This window comes from Muscardinus avellanarius (genome assembly GCF_963383645.1).
Source record: "Muscardinus avellanarius genome assembly, chromosome: 1".
NCBI classification, from domain to species: Eukaryota; Metazoa; Chordata; class Mammalia; order Rodentia; family Gliridae; genus Muscardinus; species Muscardinus avellanarius.
In genome coordinates, this window is record NC_137786.1 from 31204260 (window position 1) to 31218734 (window position 14475).

Below are 14475 nucleotides of genomic sequence, written 5' to 3' on the forward strand. Positions count from 1 at the left end.
TCATCTCTTCCATCTGAACCTGTCCTTGCTTCCTACCATGAAATAGCCCTGTAAAGCTGAGCTGCTTCTCCCAAGACAAACAGCCAGTTAGTGGTAAAACTGGACGTAATAGCCAGGTGTTCTGGTTCCCATTTAATGTTTGTCCCACTATTCAAATACTCTACCCACTTCTGTTCTCCTAAAACATCCCGTAATACATCAAGCTTCTGTTTCAGATTAAGAGAATCAGTAGGTTGTCTGTACTTAGCCTTGTCCTCAGTCTTCACATTCTACCAGTTTTAGCTTCTCCTCACACTAATATTGAGATGTCACCAGTGGGAACTAACCAAGTCTGCTCTCTTTTTCTGGATAATGCCTGCATTTGTTATGCAGCTAGTAGTTCTGTTTGAATGCAGGTAACATCCTTAAAAACTTTTGAAAACATACCTGTAAATTGAGAATTACAAACCAGGTGTGGTGGCACTTGCTTGTAATCCCAGTACTTGGGAGGCTGAGACAAAGGCTCATGGTTCACGCCTAGCCTCAGCTACTTAATGAGGCCCTATTTCAAAATAAAGAATTAAAAATAGGGCTGGGAGTGTAGCTCTGAGGTAGAATACCCCTAGGTTCCATCCCAAGTACCACTAAATAAATAATAAATAAATAAATTGAGAATTACATTGTTGGTTTATAAAACATTGATAAAAATCATCCAATTTATTTTGATCATATTTAAAAAGAAGTGATAATTCATTTAAAGCAATTAGGAGTTTTAAGATCATCACATCTCTAGATACCAAAATTGTACCACATCATTTGAGAATTTTTATATAATTCGTATTGATCATGTCCAAGTTTAAATTAAATGACAGAAATTGATTTGGATGAATATTGTGCCTTTTATACATTATTTATTTATGGGCTTCTTAGCCCAATGGGAAATGTGGCCCTGACTTTGACAGTGGTTTGGCTCTTTGACTGGTATCTGCAGGAGGCTTATCGGGAAGAGCAGCTGATTCACCGGCTGATGCGGCAGTCCCAGCAGGAGCGCAGGATTGCTGTGCAGCTCATGCATGTTCGACATGAAAAGGAAGTTTTATGGCAAAACAGAATTTTCAGAGAAAAACAATATGAAGAAAGACGACTTAAAGATTTCCAGGATGCTCTTGATCGAGAAGCGGTAAAGAATACCTCCCTTAAAAAACCTCCTTCCTAAGGTTACTTTTGATCCTTTTTACCATATCATGCTAAACAGTGCTCTCTGTTTTGCTGTCAATTGTCTAAAAAATTAATTTTTGTGATCTGTCTATTTTTATGGGTGCATTGTAATCACACATCATGATGAAGTTCAGAGCACAGGACTGGGTGAGGCCTCCCCAGGTCTCACTCCATCCCCTCACCCTCCCCATGTGTGACATTGTGACTGGTGTTGGTAAAGTTGTGTATGTATATTATGTCCATTGAGTGTTCCCATTATCAGCTATTATCCATCCATTTTTATTTCTATTTAGCTGCATTGCCAGGGCAGGTAGATACTATATATTCTCTCCCTTCAGTCTTGATTTTACAAGGAACTAAGTAATGCTTACCTCCAATCCTTATATCCATGTGTCTCTGGTTCTTTTAATTGCCTGAAGCTCCTTCTCCAACTGATTCCTCAAGCTTAGTTAGTTTCCTAAGTTTTTGTCACTGATAACAGTGTACACCTTCTGTACCCAACTGTCAGTTTTGCTATCTATAAAATAGATGTAAAGTAGATAGTATAATATAATATAAAATAGATATCTTATATCTATTTTACATATATTTTATATCTATTTTATATCTATATATCTATAAAATATAGATATAAACTATCTATAAAATATTTCTTTGAATACCTCAAATGCACCAGTCCATTTTCTTCAGGTATAAAGTGTTGCTGCCAAACTGATGATAATCAGACTTTTATTTCTTCGTATCACTACTTTTCATGATAATCAGACTTTCATTTCTTCAAATCATTAGTTTTCCCTGGATGCCTCAAGGACATTCTTTCTTTGAAGGCCCCCTAACATTACTAGCATGGACGTCACAGTTGGTTATTCTCAGTGAATATTCTCAGAGAACTTGTAAGCTGCTTCCTTTCAACAAGACACAATTAGTTTTTATTATACAGTTCCTTGCCTTCTGATAAAATAAGATCTCTCAGGCCCATGCTGTACTGTTCCCTTCCTCAGGGCCAGAATGAGTCGTTTATTTAGGCAACTCTGCAGTTGCGACTGGTGCATGGGAACCAAGGTTAGGCTTCCAAGCACACTCTTTGCTAGTAAGGTGTTATTGTGTCTAGGCCCTTTGGTAACTTGAAAAGAAAAATATCCAATATGCTAACTCTTTTCTGCATGATATTTTTCCTGAATTTTGTATATTAGGGTTTTAGTAACCAAAAAAGATTTATTGATGGATTATGTGTATCAGTTTTTGTCTATTTCCTATTGTGTAAGTTTTAGATTTACTTAATCAGCCCAGATTTGACTTAAGAATTGCACAATTCATGTGAATGTCATTTTAGGCAGCTTGTCTTTACTATCATAAAACATTCATAAAATGAAGCTGAGAAGAAGAGGAAATCTTGCAGGAAACAGGAAAGCAGTATTTTATTTATTAGCTTTATGGCTTTCACTGTTACATTTTATGAAGATGTAACACAGGCTAGCTTTGGCCAAAATCATTCAATTCGTAGAAATATCACTTGGAAACACAGATTCTCCAGAGTTAGGATAGCAAAACAATATATTTTTTTTCCCCTTGTAGAACAGGAGTAGCCTAAATTTCAGGTGGGGGAGCCATGCCCCATGAACCTGAGGCCCATGAATGCTCATTTCTGGTCTCTTCTTTCCCTGGATTATCTGGGTGAATGTCTCCTTTCTCTCCTTTCTGAGAGTAGACTTTCATGGATTAACTTACATGACAAATGACGTGTTTAGTTACCTAAGTGCCTACTTTCACAGGCCCATTTAATTTGAGAGCAAATTTTTTTTTAGCTAGACTGGTCTCACTTAAATGAAATGCATCACTGCATCACCTCTTTTCTCTGTCTATCTATTTCTATCTCTCTTTCCATTTTTCTTTCTTTTGAGATCTTGCTAAGCTGGCCGACAAGCCTCCTGCTTCAGCCTCCTGAATAGCTGGGACTGCAGGCATGAGCCACCATGTCCACTTTCCTGTTCTTTCTTTAATTGGGCATGAACTGGCTTGAGGGCATTGGGACTCTCAGGCCTGACACGGCCTCAGAAACCTAAACTGAGAGGCTCTGAAGTACATGAAATAAAGGACATCCCTTCCTCTGGTGTGATTACCTTTTTCTACAGCGACGATATCTGCTTCTCCGACACCTGCCCCCTTATAGATGGTGGATTTCACAGTTTTCATGCACACATTTTGATTTTGCCAACTCTTCCAGTGGTTGCTGGTGCATATGGAGTGCAACAGTTGTGTTGAAATAATTTGTCAGATGAGTGCTGATATTGCACTAATATTATTCACTAAACAAACTATGTTGTATTCCCTAAAGCATTTTCATTACACTACTTACTTTTCATGAAGGAGAAGTTTTTAAACTACTGCTTGTTTAAATTTCAATGTTGTTATAGTTTTTATTACTATTTGTGGGCAGCAAGAGGGAGAGAATTCAAGAAGTATCTTTAAATTTAGGATTTGTCAAATTTCTTAATGATGCTCACAAATATTTATTGTGCGACTTATACTAGTAGAGTTGATTTGCTAGTCTATGCTCATTTTCCCTCAAGTATTGCTGTGGAAAACACTTTTTGGCCCTCCTACTTCACTGGCTCCTCCTTCTCAGACTTTTGTGCAGGCTCATTCTCTTCTGATACCAAAACATTTATGATCAGCATTCCTCAAAGCTTAGACACAGGCTGCCTTCTTTTCTCTCTGTCTTATGAAAATAAGGCCATCTCATTCACAACCAAGGAGTATAATTGCTACAATCGGTGGATGACTCATTCATTTAAGGCTTCTGCTTTCCAAACTGTAGATCCATAGGTTTAACTGCTCCTTTGCCAGCTCCCTTCACATTCCTCAGAGACACTTCAAACTCAACATGTTCAAGGCTGAACTTACGACCTTTTCATTAACCCTAAAAAACATACATGATGTCACTATTTATCCATTTTCAGAAGCCCAAAACCTTGCAGCCCACTCAAAATCTGCCCCTCCCTTCTCAGTATCCCAAACATCACTAAGTCCTATCAGTTTCACGGACTAAATTTTTCTTTCATTTGCCTGGTTTTCTCTATGTCTATAACACCACTCCTGTTTTCTACTACTACTGGTGCTGCGTGGTCTCCTTCACCCATTTTTGGTGGGCACAAATTTGCAACCACTAACTGGAGTATGCGAGGACATACCATTATTTATGTTCTCCTAATCAACCCCAATTTTACTCCAACTGTCCACCCCAGCCCACAAAGATGCACCATGTCTCAGGTTATAAGGCCAAACCATTAGAGAGTGTCTGGCTTAAGAGACCTGTTTCCAAATAAAAATAGAAAATAGGTCTGGGAGTGTAGCCCGGAGGTAGAAGGGCTTCCAGGAACCCCAGGACCACCAAAAAATTTAATAATAATAATAATAATAATAATAATAATAATAATAATAAATTAAATTCACTGATCTGTTCCTTTAAGGCAATAAAATATTCATTCTATAGGAAGACAGTTCCTGATTTTCCAATTTCAGTGCTGCCTATGATTATTATTACTAAGAATTACTGACAATAATATTTATCATTTTGAGCACTTTAAGTCAAACACTGCACTGCACTTATTACCTGCATGTTTCTCACAGCAGTCACAAGTGGACACATCCTTACCTCCATTTTACAGATAAGGGAAATGAGGCTGAGATGGCTCGCTGACATCGCACAGCTCATGGGCGGTGTCACAGGAGCAGAACCTGCTCCACCACACCATAGAATCCTAGCTCATAACCACTGAGATTTGCTGCCTCCCACTGACTTCCTTTTTCCTTTTCTTCTTTCTCTTTTTAGGGCTGCAACCTACTTCACTGTTATGAGACAGGAAGTTGTGGTGGGTTTAGCACAGAGTTAGTGGTAGAAGTTGTAAAGGAAGAGAAGGGAGGCTAGATAGCTGGACGGAGAGGAGCAATGGACAGAGAAGGAAAAAAGGGCAGGAAGACAAAAGGAAGGGAGGAAGGCTTGGGAGGAGGTAGCACGGAGAAAGACAGGCAATCACAGCAGCCAAGAATGGAAAGTGTTCTGTTGCAATAGGGGACTCTTGTCAACCAAGGTTTTGGTTCCATCACATCCTAAATATTTCCACACATTTTACGCTCACCATAGTAAACCATCCTCATGACCCATTTTAGCATCTCTTGCTGCATAAATTCTCATCTGAGAGTCCTAGTCTCTTACATTCCATTTTCTTCTCAACTCGTCACACTTTATAAGGCATGCCATAAGCTTTGTACTTAAGTAAAAACAGGACCTGCAAAACAATACAAGAGTGATAAGGTCTGCGGTAGTTCCTGAATCTGCAAAATGTACTGAGTTGATCTGACAAGCCATCCAGCCCAACCCATTTCCCAGCAACAAATAAAACAATCTTGTGATATTAAAGAGGAGCAGCAAAACAGGTAGTGGGCCTTATGTGGCAATTGACTGCAATGCTTAGTTATTTATAAACAGTAGCATCAGAAGAGCTCGCTCTGATGAACTAAACTTTCTGGGCACGCTGAGAACGATTAATATCCCCACTTAGGGTTAATGGAGGCTTAAGGAAGCTAAACAACTTGTGCATGTTCTCACCGCTTGAGCTTGAGTTCTGTACACAAGTTGGGGCTTGAATTTGACCCCAGATCCTCCAAAGCCCAAGTCTGCTTCCATATTCTACTGTCTGGGTTAAGCTCTAGGATTTTTCAAGAGGTTGTCACAGATATTTGTAAAGTAACATTGATCATTTGAATCCCACCAGTAGTGTACTCGTCTCAGTTCCCAACAGGCTGAGCGTGACCTTTGCAAAGAATGGGTACCCAAAGCAAATACTAGTACCATCACTAGTGGGTGATGACACAATGTTTAAATATTTCATTACTTTCTACAGATACAGATGTCTCTATAAGTTAGTTTTACCAATTTATTAAGGCTGTAACCAGAGGGTTTTGTAGTTATCATAAAATACTTAACAGTTGTTGATAAATGTATCATGATCTCAAATCACTATAATCAGTAATTTTTCAAAGTATTTGCTAAGTAAATCAGATGTGGTGGCACATGCCTAGAATCCAAGTACTGGGAGGATCACAGGTTCGAGTCCATCCTCAGCAACTGAGTGAGACTCTGTTTCAAAATAAAAATTAAAAAGGCTAGGAGTATAGGTTGGATGTAGAGTGCCCTTAGGTCCAATCTCCAGTAACAAAATAACACAAAATAAAATTTTCTATTTACAAATCAATATCATAAAACTTCCCCACTGCAAAACACGGAGTGGTGGCTTCAAAAATGTGGCCAGATCGAGGCTACTTGGGTGGGTGTGTGCTTCGGTTCTGGCACAGACTTGCCTGTTTCTGTTTCTTGTTTGTTTGCAAGCTGTGAAACCAGGACTCTTTCTGGAAGGCTTTATCATCCAATTTATCATTAATACATTGGACTTTCCCATCAGATCACTTTTTATGAGACTTTTGTTGATGAGATAAAGGTAAAATAATTCCACTATTGTCTTTGCCTTCATAATCAGCACTTAATTTATTAAGGAGAAAGTGCTTATTCATTATTAACTTTTTCCTGATGTAAAAAGAATTTTCATTCCACTTAAAGATGGGGGATGATTGCTATTGAAATGATGACATTATTCTCATTTGAATCATTGCACAATAATAGTGGCTTAAAAATGGTTTTGCCAGCCAGGTATGGTGGTGCATGGTTGTAATCCCCAGTACTTAGAGGGCTGAGACAGAAGGATCAAGGTTCAAGGACAGCCTCGGCAAGTAGTGGGACTTTATCAACCTAGTCAGACACTGTTTCAAAAATAAAAATAAAATAGGACTGGTGGTGTAGTTCTAGGGTAGAATGGCCCTGAGTTCAATCCCCAGTGCCAAAAAAAAAATGGTTTTGCCTTCTTAGGCTTTGGCAAAACGAGCCAAGATTGATTTTGAAGACCAAATCCTCAGAGAGAAGGAAGTTCACGACCAGATTGCTATGGAAAGAGCTCAGGATTCTTACAAAAATGATTATGAAATATGTGCAGATATTCTGGATCAAATACTTGATTTTTCTACTAAAGTGGCAGACTACCGAATGCTGACAGATAAGTAAGTACTCATTTCTATAATTAATACAAAATAAACACCACATATATATTGTGTATTCACTAAACAACAGAAAGGCAAAATATGTAAAGCATAATTGAATAGAACTGCAAGACAAATAAATGGAAGGGTCCATAATTGTAGTTGGAGACTTAAACAATAGACAACTAAACAAAATAAGCAAGAATACAGAAGAAATGAACACCACCAGTGAATCAGTTCTAATCAATATTATAATACACCTTACTCCAGGATACCAGAGAATACATACTCTTCTCAAATAACAATAGAACTTATACCAAGATAGACCATACATATCCTAGGGGGATAAAACAACAAATTTAAACGAATTGAAATCAGACATCTATAACATTTGCATGTTTGTGTATAATTTGTAACATAAAAATCTATGTTTGTCTTACTGTCATTGCACATGTGGTAAACTTTAAAATTGGTTTTAAGTATTTCTACTTAATTCTGATGCAAGTAGATTAGTTACATACATTCAATGAAAAGACTAAGATTCAAAGTGTATATTTAACTATTGATCTATTTCTACCTTTTTTTGTAATAGTCTGATTCCACCTAAGTTGATGCATGATTGGAAGGAACTCTTTTTCAACGGGAAGCCCATATATGAGCGTATGCCTTCCAAGCACTCAACAGCACAACTGGTAGAACTGGAGAAAAGGAACTTGCTAGACAGCAATGATTATGAAGAATATAAGGTACATACTGGCAGACTTTTTCTGCATCTTCTGAGAAGATTGTGTGTTCGTTTTGATTTTATTTATGCGCTATATTGCATTTATTGATTTGTATATGTCCAACTGTCCTTATATCCCTGAAATGAAACCAATTTTTTCATGATGTATGATCTTTTTAATGTGTTATAAAATGTAAACTACATGTATTTTAATGAGGATTTTTTCATCCATGTTCATCAAGAATATTAGTTTGTAGTTTTCTTTGTTGTATCCTTATCAGTTTCTGATAGCAAGGTAATACTGCCTTTATAGAATGAGTTTGGAAAGATTTCTTCCCCTCTCTTTTGTGGGATAGAGGAGCATTTGTGATAGTTCTTCTTGAAAAGTTTGGTAGAATCAGCAGTGAATCTGACCAGTCTTGGGCTTGTCTTTGTTGAGAGATGATGATGATGGTGATGATGATGATGATGATGATTTACTTGACAGGTTTTGCAGGTTCACAGAATATTTTTCTCTCTTATTTCTTAAACAGCTCAATATACTCTATGTTTTTGTTCTCATAAGTTACCTGGTAGGCTGTAGCTTAGCAAAAATTTTCTGACTACTCTTCTCACTTGGGAAATGGTTACCACAGGAACACGCTTGTCTTGCCCACATCCTGAAGCATCTGGTATGTTTCTTTTGCAGGAAATTATTGACTCTTGTCAGGAGTTTGTGAGCATCTAGCAATGCAGTTTACTTTGTGTAGAGACTTTGTTGTTTTTATAGAAATGAAAATTACCTTAGAATTTCTGATGTGTGTTTACAAGCTTTGTTCTTTTAAGCTGCATAGGAAAAACATGCCATATGCAGACTTTAGGACATATGTCAAAATCAATTGTATTATCATATCCTGTTTTAGAGCTTTTGTTTCTTTAAGAACTTATCATAAATATTTCTACATATGAGTAAAAATACAAATTTTCGCCTTGCATGGTGGTGCACGCTTGTAATCCCCGCGCTTGGGAGGCAGAGACAGGAGGATCGCTCAGGTTCGAAGCCAGCCGCACTGGCTTAAGAGACCCTGTTTCCAAATAAAATATAAAATAGGTCTGGGAATGTAGCCTGGAGGTAGAAGGGTTCCATCCCCAGTACCACCAAAAAAAAATTAAAAAAAAATTTTCAAGTTGTAATATATATATGATCTAGCTTAAGTTTTTAAAAAGAGAAAGTACAATGCATGCTCACTTAGCTAATAAAAAGTGTTGTATACAATTTATTTCTGCTCAACTTGTTCAGTGTTTTTATTCTTTCAAATAAATGCATAACTTGGAAGTTAATCTTCAAGATGTTTACAGTCCTAACATACTACATTGATATCCATGCACACCATCCCTAAAGAACTTACAACTACTGCTTTGGAGCTCATGCTTTCATGAGTTCATGCTCTGTTGGATTAAGTTATCATGTTAAAATTTTAAAATTTATACCTAGAAATTGGTGTAAAAGAGGTTTTTGCTTATGTACTCATTGTACGTAGCTACTGAAATTTGATCCTTATTTCTTAACATTTTCTAAATCATCACATTCTATTTATTTATTTATTTATTTATTTATTATTTATTTATTTTGTGGGTCTGGGGATGGAACCCAGGGGCATTCGACCTCTGAGCTACACCCCCTGCCCTATTTTTTATTCTTTATTTTGAAACAGGGTCTCACTAAGTTGCGGGTGGCTTCACTAAGTAGCTGAGGCTCTCCACGAACCACGATGTTCCGGTCTCAGCCTCCCGAATCCTGGGATTACAAGCATGCGCCACCACGCCCGGCTCACATTCTATTTATAGAACCAGATGCACATAAGAAAACTGTGTCCCGGGAATACCGTAGCTAGAAATTGCATTTCATTTCTCTTCCTTAAGAGAGAGAGGAATGGCATCATGGAACAGCCAGACCCCACTGGGTTTCCAGGCAACTGCCACGGGGCGACAAGAATGAGACCCAATGGACCATGGTCAGTGGCTCAGCCAAGAAGCCCAGCTCCTCCAGTTCAGCCAGGAGCACAGCCCTACACACCAGTCAGTGGTTCTCAATGAATTAGTGACTCCTCCTGGTGATCCTCAGATTTCCCCAATGCAAGTACTTTCTATGAGTCTTATTGGCACATGAATCCTCAGCCACAGCATTTTGTTTTTATATAAACCACTAGATAAATGAGTTTTTATATAAACCACCACCAAATGAGCTTAATGGTGATAGCACTTTTCCAGAGCTGATGAGTGAAGCTTATTATTTTATCAGGACAGCCACCACCAGCAGAATTGTCCTGCCCCATGGCCCTACACAGAGATCTGCTATCAAGTCCAACATGATGCTATTTCAAGGTCAGAGGTCAGGAAAATGCAGCAGCTTTAGCCTTGGACCACTGTAATTCTCAGAGTGCAACATTTAATGCCTACAATGGGCAGTGTGGCTTGTCAGAGCAGGGAATGGAACCAGGAGCAGGAACCTGTCATTTGGGGTAACTAAGCTACTGCTCCATTGATCCACTAAGTGAGTCACTTTGAGCGTGTGTGGAACCCAGAGTGCAAGGCAGAAACCTTCACCTATTGTTTTCATTAGATTTGTCACTGAATTAGAGCAGCACGCAGCAAATGTACGTTCTCAAGACGGAGAATCTCTCAAAGTGACTTAGTACTGTAATCAGGCTTAAAATCAGCCCGGTGATTCTGACGGCCTGATTTATAAGTAAGCGGTAGCGCAAAGCTTTAGAAGAGGAAAGCTGCCAGAGCTCACAATGCTGAGCTTTCTACACTTCTGAAGCTACAAGCTAGGATGACTGGCTTGCAGGGTGAGGTGCTGGGCTTTCTCAAGTGTGGGCCTAGAGGCCTTGATGGTAATCTCTGTCACATGGGTAACTTACCATCCTCAATTCATATTTAATTTCAGAAATAAACATAAAGCAGAGGGAGATTCTTGCCCTGGGCCTTCTTTAATAATGGCCTGGAATTAAACATGATTGTTTCCATACTACTAGAGCATGGCAGATTGAAGGAGGTTACTTCAGGGATAGAAGTGATTGGATTGCTGAGCAATCGCCATTACTGCATCTGGACCAGGTTTTTAAATTTCCTGATGAGCCAGGATCAACAGGATGGAGTGATAGGCATTGCATTGGCTACCCATGATTCTGCTTCTAGCCAGGACACTCTCCAGATCAGCATGGGTTCCAGCTGGCAAGCAAATAGAGTTCACTTCAGCCTTTAACTCATTACCCAAGAATACGGTTGTATTTCCTGGCAGTAGATGTGACCTTTTCCCTGGAATTGTTCCCACCCTGTTAATGTCAGTGAGAGGTGGGCGCCCTTACCCTTTAGTTCCTCTGGAATCAAGAGGCCAGACTGCCTGCCAAGAAGATATTACTGGGTAACTAAACTATCCACTTATTTTTCCTAAGGTCAAGTGACTTATCAAGGCTATCAAGCATATTAAAGGGTCAATTCGCACTCACAGGACAAAGAAATTTCATCTTTTTTTTTTTTTTGGTGGTGGTGATAGGCATTTTACCTCTGAGCTACCTTTTGAAACAGGGTCACACTAAGTTAATCAGACCTCATTAAGTTGCTGAAGCTGGCCACAAACCTGTAATCTTCCTATGTCAGCCTCCCAAGTACTAGGATTACAAGGTTGTTCCGAGCCCTAAACAGAGATTCTGGGTGGAAATCAGATTTTGACAGCACCCCAGTTCATCACCCTTTCCTCTCTTCCTCCTCCTCAAAAGCAGTATGCAGCATTGGTCTTTTCCATCGAAACCTGGCTACCAAGCAGGTCCCATACAGAGTTCAGGGAATTTATTCTTTACAGGAAAATGGATGGACCTGAGAATATCATATTATGTGAGATTAGCCATCACAAAAAGTGAAGGGCCATATGCTTCCTTTCCTATGAGGAAGCTAGGGAGTAACTGGGATACAAGAGGGACTTTATATAATGGAAGAGAAACCCCAGTGGAGTGACGGAGGAGGCCGAGAGGGAGGATGATGTTGGGGAGAGGGAGAATCAATGAAGGGAATACCACCACTAAAGTTCTGCATATATGCAATTTCAATATCATGTACAGTGAAGGGGAGCCACGGGGTAGCTCACCAAGTACTATGTACATGTGTGTCCCTATCACCTTGAGATTATAATATACCAATAAAAGTATTTAAGAAAAATGAAACCCTATGGGACTATCTGATTCCTTGAAGTGAATTCACAGTAAGATGAGATATATAACCACCCTTTCTACTTCTTCCAAGAATCTGGACATTTGCCATGAATTTTTTAATCTGAATTACAAATTCAGGTAATTCTTCCAGATTATCTAAGGGTTTTTGAGTGTTTGGAAGAGAGAGAAATCTTGGGAAGCAAAAACAAAGAAATAAGACTCTAAAAGCTGTGAACTTTTACCTTACCACTTCCCCGTGTAGTATGGATCTCTTTTCTGAGTGGCAGACTTTCAAAGCACAGTATCTGGAATATTGCCACTAGACTCTCCATGTTACCACAGCATTAGGCGTGCTTTTATAGTATAGTTTTCTTTTTGTTAAGAGACCAGGACAGAAGGTCAGCCAGGAAAATCCAGTGCCAGGGGTTGAATTCTTAGAGCTGAAACCAAGATGGTCAAGATAGTCTCTCTGAAGTGGCAAGAAACAGGAAGTGGTAGGTGTGGGATCAAGCCAAGTCCTCTGAGCAAGCCAGCGACCGAAACCGAGCCTGGATGAGAACCAAAGGAGAGAAGGAAAACAACGCTGGCAGGTTAGAGGCCAGGCAGAAGCGGAGCACAGCCAGGACTCAAAAGCTTGGAAGCAGAGTGACAGGGTCTGAGTTGCCCTAACCAGAACTGGAATGTCTGCAGTGGATTTGTATTATCTGCGAGTCATCTGGCACACAACCAGATCAAACTAGTCTAAGAAAACCAAAGCAAATACCCAGTTAGAAGTAAAAGATTATCCAGGTCACTAACAACTTCTGCCTTAAAGCAGATCTTGCCTCTCCATTCACACAGGGTGTTTTTATCTTCTCCAGAACCCTGGACTCATTCAGGAGCTTGAACTTTCACACCTTTCCAGATCCTGATCACTTCAGATCTGACTTCTTTTCTGCCTACTTTTTCGGGATCTTTTGGTCTACCCATTAAAATTCCTGGCCAACCCTGCCCATTGCTACCCACGCTTAAGTGTGACAGGCATCCTCTTCTCAAATATGGACTCATTCAGGGGAAGTATTCCCAGCCATATAGTTTTTGGTAATATGAGCACAGTCGATGATCTTACAGAACTTTTTTTTCCCCTTAGGAGGTATTACCTAAGTGTTTTAGGTAACTTGGAGATATTTATATGTTAAAAAGTAAGATTTGTCACCGGGTTGGGTGGTGCACACTTGTAATCCCAGCATTCAGGAGGCTGAGACTGAAGGTTGCAGTTTGCGTACAGCCTCAGCTACTTTGTGAGGCTCTTTGCAATTCAGTGAGACCCTGTTTCAAAATAAAGAATAAAAAAATAGGGCTGTGGTGTAGCTTGGAGGTAGAATGTCCTTGGGTTCCATCCCCAGTACCGCAAAAAGAAAAAGAAAGAAAAAAGTAAGCCGGGCGTGGTGGTGCACGCTTGTAATCCCCACGCTTGGAAGGCTGAGACAGGAGGATCACAAAGGTTCAAAGCCAGCCTGAGCTATAAAATAGGTCTGGGAGTATAGCCTGGAAGTAGAAGGCCCCTGGGTTCCATCCCCAGTACAAAAAAAAAAAAAAAAAAAAAAAAAAGATTTGAAAGATTTGTCATCCATCTTCTCTCCAAGATAAAACTTTAGAAAACAAATGTTTTTAGTCACTTTTATACTTGAATGTGGCATTTTTACATCTCTCTTCTTCCTTTTAAGTCTCTGGCACAGTTTCTTAAGAAGTCACAGACCTATAAAATATTTTTCATTTATTACAATTTATTGAAATTTTCTTGAAAATATACAAAGGAATTCCTTAATTTTATCAAGATACTCTCTTAACATACATAGGCTATTATTTCTGGTGATATTTCCTGTTTAGCTAATTTCATGTATTGTATGTGGATAGCTTATATGAAGATAACACATTCTTCTCTTGTTTCTAGTTTGAAAGTTGGATTGTTATTTAGAGGGAATTTAAATTGTTATTTAATTCTCTTATTTATAAAATTAAATCTTATGGACTTAGTCAAAATTACTAAAATTTAATGTGCATGAATTCACTCATTGATTCGATTTATACATATTGAACCCATATTGCTGATTGCCTCAACCAATCAATAAATTTTTATTGAGTGCCTACTTATGCCAGCAGTGTTCTAGGTATTGGGGATGTAAATTTGATTAATATAGAGTTTGTTCCCTGCTGCTACTTACAGTGTATTTAGAATGAGAAAAAAATTATTTCATAAAATGGTGCTAAGTATTGCTAGGAATGAGAAATTAT

At 38.8% G+C, this 14475-nt stretch overlaps 1 protein-coding gene across 1 annotated transcript in view; it reads left to right on the forward strand.

Annotated features, from left to right (window-relative positions):
* Positions 1 to 14475, forward strand: part of SPEF2 (sperm flagellar 2) — a gene marked incomplete at both ends in the record, with an annotated part of 204416 nt that overhangs the window by 45553 nt on the left and 144388 nt on the right. Inside the window, 3 exons of the mRNA XM_080719700.1 lie at positions 971 to 1159; positions 7121 to 7308; positions 7880 to 8033. Of these exons, the coding sequence (XP_080575826.1) occupies positions 971 to 1159; positions 7121 to 7308; positions 7880 to 8033 (531 nt within the window). The remainder of the gene's footprint in view (positions 1 to 970; positions 1160 to 7120; positions 7309 to 7879; positions 8034 to 14475) is intronic.